The sequence below is a fragment of the Embiotoca jacksoni genome, unplaced genomic scaffold (genome assembly GCF_022577435.1).
Source record: "Embiotoca jacksoni isolate LCO1_2020_lvr unplaced genomic scaffold, fEmbJac1.0.p SCAF_8, whole genome shotgun sequence".
NCBI classification, from domain to species: domain Eukaryota; kingdom Metazoa; phylum Chordata; class Actinopteri; family Embiotocidae; genus Embiotoca; species Embiotoca jacksoni.
The window spans coordinates 14,186,270-14,193,120 of NW_027185436.1; the positions used below are offsets into that span (position 1 = coordinate 14,186,270).

Consider the following 6,851-nt stretch of genomic DNA (forward strand, 5'->3'; position numbering starts at 1 on the left):
AAGCCAGAGTACCTGGAGAGAACCCATGCAGGCACAGAGAGAACATGCAAACTCTGCACAGAAAGGCCTAGGCCCAGATTCGAACCCGGAACTTTTTTTGCTGCGAGGCGACAATGCTAGCTACTGCACCACTGTGCCGCCCATATTAATGCTGGGGTTTCTAGTGGAGGTTAATGCTTGTCCTATAGATGTTACCTTTGTGAGGGTTTTAATGTTTAATTTTCAGAATTGGACTAAAATGCTGTGGTTCAACCTTCTCTTAATATGTTGTTTTGGGTTGCATTATAAAATATGGTGTTTATGTTTATGTTGGACAATTTCTGGACAAAGAATTGGAGTCACAGCAGTATTGATATATAGGTCATTGGATATTCTATTAATTTTGTTTATATGCTAATATACTATAATGCATCAATTTGCTATCTTACATTCTTAGTGAAGACATGGTTATTTTAATAATAACAATATTAATCTACCTTTAATAAATCAACTACTGCAGACTTTGTTAACATTGTTGAAGGATTTCTTTGTGTTCAGGTGGCCTCTTGATAATATTTTCTTTTCACATCAATTGAGAATATAAATCTTAGAATTATGGTTTGGATTGAATTTAGACAGCAGCTTGGCCAAGGCTTGCAAATATGTTGGAGAGATTTATTCACGGTGTTTTGCAATGTTTGTTTATTTCGGTACTTTGTTAGATTTAAAAAGAATGAATTTGTGAGAAAACTGACGAGAGCTGAATGCTGATAAACATCATTTTTGAATCATTGTTTTTGTTTTTTTTAGCAGTTGACTTGAAGATACATATAGTGGGTCTAGATAATTTACAAGAACAGTGTATTTAGATTGTTTGAAGGAGTACTCGAAAAGTTAATAGACAGATAGAATATTGATATTCTGACTATTAGTTAATTTTGGGTCAATTGCCAGTATACTGGATCCTACACTTTGAATAGTGAAACTCAGTGGCAATTTTTGTTTGCTGGAGTTCCCCCATAAGTGTAATATTTAGATGAACCATTTCCAAAGGTGCTTGTCTACTCTCTGAAGTGATGTAATGTGTTGTTTTTGCTTTAACAATGAAAACAACACTTATGTGTGATGTGTTTAACAATGAGACTTTGCATATTAAAATGTCATACCTCTTTGACATTTATGTCCCAGGATTTGGGGAAAAAAACAAAAGAACATGAATGTTGTTTCTCAGGGTTTTTCCTAAATACTGAGCTAAACTTTCAGTGGCTTTTCAATCAGATCGTCAAAATCTGCCTTTATCTTCCTTTATTTTCTGTGCAGTTGCCCAGACTCTACAGCCACAAGACTCCCAGTCTCCTTCCATACCAGTTGTGCCTGACCATCCCACCCCATCCATAGCCGATGGTGAGCCGATCCTGCAGACTGGAGAGCCAGACACTTTCCCCCAAGCTGCTGTAACCATCACTCCAACTGTCAGCTTTATAAATGGTAAACAGGAGATCACACTGGAGCCACAGAGCTCAGGAGGAAAAGAGGCCAAAGGTACCCAGATTATGACAAATGTGATAACTCTGGGAGCTAGCGATGAAATAACCACGGTGTTTGATTATAGCTGGCCTGATCTCCCTGACGATAGTTCGACTGAGGAACCCACAACAACACTGACCTCTACAGAGGTCCCAGATGTTGACTGTGACCCCGATATAATCTCGATAGTTACATCAACGCCTCCTCACAAAGAGGATGAACTGACCACAAAAGGCCCCACGCACACTGATTTAACCTCTGATCCTGCCTCAACAGTGGAGAACAAGGCTGCAGCAGAAACTACACAGAAAACTGAAGCCAGCCCAACACCATATGTGACAGCTTTAACCACAGATGGCAGTGTTGCTCCTTCTTCTTTCAGTTCTGAAATAGCAACACTAATATCAACACAAATGTCAGAAACCCCAGCCACTGAAATAATGGAAACAGTTATTCCTACAAAATCAGCTGTTACTGCTTCTTCATCACTCTACAGTACTGAGAAACCAACATCAGTGTCATCTGAAACACAAGAAACTGTTACCACAAGTATGTGTGACGAAGATTCAGTAGCACCAGAGGAAAGCTCTACCCTCCCAGCAGATGGAGAGACCTCAGGGGAAGTGATGAATGAGACCTCCAGCAAACACACAACTGTTCCTACAGTTTCCTCATTGTTCAGTACAGAGAAGCCAACTACCCTTCCAATTGAGGAACACGACAGTGCTCACACAGATCAGACAGAAGCACCCTCAGTTTCTCTCGTTACTGATAAGACGGAAAAAACTCCTCTCATTACCCCAGTAAGTGGAGAGGGTTCAGGTGGCCAAACCACATATATGTTCACCCTAACCTCTTCTGTCAGCGATACAGCTTCGTCAATGTACAGCAGTGAGGCACCAACAGCATTGTCACCTGAAACAACAGAGAGTCTGGAAACAGATGAGACAAAAATACCATCACTTACAGGAGACCCATCAGTTTCTCCAGTATGTGATGAGACTCTACCAAGCCCATCAACAACATCACCAAGTGTGGCTTCTGCTACATCATCCACTGATCCAGATATTGTGGATGAAGATTTTACCAGCGAAGCTACAAAGATTGACTCCTTTCACACTTTCATTGAATCAACCAGGATTCCTGGCACAGCATCAATCTTCATTACGACAGAAGCAGAGAGTTCAGCAACTTCAGGAAAAACGGAAACATTTCTTCCTTCAAAATCAGCTGTTATTGCTTCTTCATCACTCTACAGTACCGAGAAACCAACATCAGTGTCACCTGAAGCACAAGAAACTGTTACCACAAGTATGTGTGACGAAGATTCAGTAACACCAGAGGAAAGCTCTACCCTCCCAGCAGATGGAGATACCTCAGGGGAAGAGATGAATGAGACCTCCAGCAAAAACACAACTGTTCCTACAGTTTCCTCATTGTTCAGTACAGAGAAGCCAACTACACTTCCAGTTGAGGAACACGACAGTGCTCACACAGATCAGACAGAAGCACCCTCAGTTTCTCTCGTTACTGATAAGACGGAAAAAACTCCTCTCATTACCCCAGTGAGTGGAGAGGGTTCAGGTGGCCAAACCACATATATGTTCACCCTAACCTCTTCTGTCAGCGATGCAGCTTCGTCAATGTACAGCAGTGAGGCACCAACAGCATTGTCACCTGAAACAACAGAGAGTCTGGAAACAGATGAAACAAAAATACCATCACTTACAGGAGACCCATCAGTTTCTCCAGTATGTGATGAGACTCTAACAAGCCCATCAACAACATCACCAAGTGTGGCTTCTGTTACATCATCCACTGATCCAGATATTGTGGATGAAGATTTTACCAGCGAAGCTACAAAGATTGACTCCTTTCACACTTTCATTGAATCAACCAGGATTCCTGGCACAGCATCAATCTACATTACGACAGAAGCAGAGAGTTTGGGAGAAGGCACAAGAGATTTCTCTGAAAAATCAATCATCACAGCAGCTACGGTCTCCTCAATGTTGACGACAGAAGCAACTTCAGGCAAAACGGAAACAGTTCTTCCTTCAAAATCAGCTGTTATTGCTTCTTCATCACTCTACAGTACTGAGAAACCAACATCAGTGTCACCTGAAACACAAGAAACTGTTACCACAAGTATATGTGACGAAGATTCAGTAACACCAGAGGAAAGCTCTACCCTCCCAGCAGATGGAGATACCTCAGGGGAAGAGATGAATGAGACCTCCAGCAAACACACAACTGTTCCTACAGTTTCCTCATTGTTCAGTACAGAGAAGCCAACTACACTTCCAGTTGAGGAACACGACAGTGCTCACACAGATCAGACAGAAGCACCCTCAGTTTCTCTCGTTACTGATGAGACGGAAAAAACTCCTCTCATTACCCCAGTAAGTGGAGAGGGTTCAGGTGGCCAAACCACATATATGTTCACCCTAACCTCTTCTGTCAGCGATACAGCTTCGTCAATGTACAGCAGTGAGGCACCAACATCATTGTCACCTGGAACAACAGAGAGTCTTGAAACAGATGAAGCAAAAATGCCATCACTTACAGGAGACCCATCAGTTTCTCCAGTATGTGATGAGACTCTAACAAGCCCGTCAACAACATCACCAAGTGTGGCTTCTGTTACATCATCCACTAATCCAGACACTGTGGATGAAGTTTTTACCAGCGAAGCTACAAAGGTTGACTCCTTTCACACTTTCATTGAATCAACCAGGATTCCTGGCACAGCATCAATCTTCATTACGACAGAAGCAGAGAGTTCGGGAGAAGGCACAAGAGATTTTTCTGAAAATTCAATCATCACAGCAGCTACGGTCTCCTCAATGTTGACGACAGAAGCAACTTCAGGCAAAACGGAAACAGTTCTTCCTTCAAAATCAGCTGTTATTGCTTCTTCATCACTCTACAGTACTGAGAAACCAACATCAGTGTCACCTGAAACACAAGAAACTGTTACCACAAGTATGTGTGACGAAGATTCAGTAACACCAGAGGAAAGCTCTACCCTCCCAGCAGATGGAGAGACCTCAGGGGAAGAGATGAATGAGACCTCCAGCAAACACTCAACTGTTCCTACAGTTTCCTCATTTTTCAGTACAGAGAAGCCAACTACACTTCCAGTTGAGGAACACGACAGTGCTCACACAGATCAGACAGAAGCACCCTCAGTTTCTCTCGTTACTGATGAGACGGAAAAAACTCCTCTCATTACCCCGGTAGGTGGAGAGGGTTCAGGTGGCCAAACCGCATATATGTTCACCCTAACCTCTTCTGTCAGCGATACAGCTTCGTCAATGTACAGCAGTGAGGCACCAACAGCATTGTCACCTGGAACAACAGAGAGTCTTGAAACAGATGAAACAAAAATGCCATCACTTACAGGAGACCCATCAGTTTCTCCAGTATGTGATGAGACTCTAACAAGCCCATCAACAACATCACCAAGTGTGGCTTCTGATACATCATCCACTGATCCAGACATTGTGGATAAAGATTTCACCAGCGAAGCTACAAAGGTCGACTCCTTTCACACTTTCATTGAATCAACCAGGATTCCTGGCACAGCATCAATCTTCATTACGACAGAAGCAGAGAGTTCGGGAGAAGGCACAAGAGATTTTTCTGAAAATTCAATCATCACAGCAGCTACGGTCTCCTCAATGTTGACGACAGAAACAACTTCAGGCAAAACGGAAACAGTTCTTCCTTCAAAATCAGCTGTTATTGCTTCTTCATCACTCTACAGTACTGAGAAACCAACATCAGTGTCACCTGAAACACAAGAAACTGTTACCACAAGTATGTGTGACGAAGATTCAGTAACACCAGAGGAAAGCTCTACCCTCCCAGCAGATGGAGAGACCTCAGGGGAAGAGATGAATGAGACCTCCAGCAAACACACAACTGTTCCTACAGTTTCCTCATTGTTCAGTACAGAAAAGCCAACTACACTTCCAGTTGAGGAACACGACAGTGCTCACACAGATCAGACAGAAGCACCCTCAGTTTCTCTCGTTACTGATAAGATGGAAAAAACTCCTCTCATTACCCCAGTAGGTGGAGAGGGTTCAGGTGGCCAAACCACGTATATGTTCACCCTAACCTCTTCTGTCAGCGATGCAGCTTCGTCAATGCACAGCAGTGAGGCACCAACAGCATTGTCACCTGGAAAAACAGAGAGTCTTGAAACAGATGAAACAAAAATGCCATCACTTACAGGAGACCCATCTGTTTCTCCAATTTCAGATGAGACTCTACCAAGCCCATCAACAACATCACCAAGCGTGGCATCTGTTACATTATCCACTGATCCAGACATTGTGGATAAAGATTTTACCAGCGAAGCTACAAAGATCGACTCCTTTCACACTTTCATTGAATCAACCAGGATTCCTGGCACAGCATCAATCTTCATTACGACAGAAGCAGAGAGTTCAGCAACTTCAGGCAAAACGGAAACATTTCTTCCTTCAAAATCAGCTGTTATTGCTTCTTCATCACTCTACAGTACTGAGAAACCAACATCAGTGTCATCTGAAACACAAGAAACTGTTACCACAAGTATATGTGACGAAGATTCAGTAACACCAGAGGAAAGCTCTACCCTCCCAGCAGATGGAGATACCTCAGGGGAAGAGATGAATGAGACCTCCAGCAAACACACAACTGTTCCTACAGTTTCCTCATTGTTCAGTACAGAGAAGCCAACTACACTTCCAGTTGAGGAACACGACAGTGCTCACACAGATCAGACAGAAGCACCCTCAGTTTCTCTCGTTACTGATGAGACGGAAAAAACTCCTCTCATTACCCCAGTAGGTGGAGAGGGTTCAGGTGGCCAAACCACATATATGTTCACCCTAACCTCTTCTGTCAGCGATACAGCTTCGTCAATGTACAGCAGTGAGGCACCAATAGCATTGTCACCTGGAACAACAGAGAGTCTTGAAACAGATGAAACAAAAATGCCATCACTTACAGGAGACCCATCAGTTTCTCCAGTATGTGATGAGACTCTAACAAGCCCATCAACAACATCACCAAGTGTGGCTTCTGATACATCATCCACTGATCCAGACATTGTGGATAAAGATTTTACCAGCGAAGCTACAAAGGTCGACTCCTTTCACACTTTCATTGAATCAACCAGGATTCCTGGCACAGCATCAATCTTCATTACGACAGAAGCAGAGAGTTCGGGAGAAGGCACAAGAGATTTCTCTGAAAATTCAATCATCACAGCAGCTACGGTCTCCTCAATGTTGACGACAGAAGCAACTTCTGGCAAAACGGAAACAGTTCTTCCTTCAAAATCAGCTGTT

General features: G+C 43.0%; 1 protein-coding gene across 1 annotated transcript; it reads left to right on the forward strand.

Annotated features, from left to right (window-relative positions):
• The first annotated feature begins 3,692 nt into the window (after window positions 1-3,692).
• Window positions 3,693-5,674, forward strand: LOC138191641 (uncharacterized). The gene is made up of 2 exons (XM_069138559.1): window positions 3,693-5,180; window positions 5,645-5,674. The coding sequence occupies exons 1-2, from the start codon at window positions 3,732-3,734 to the stop codon at window positions 5,672-5,674; spliced, it is 1,479 nt and encodes a 492-aa protein (XP_068994660.1). The 5' UTR covers window positions 3,693-3,731.
• The last annotated feature ends 1,177 nt before the right edge of the window (window positions 5,675-6,851 follow it).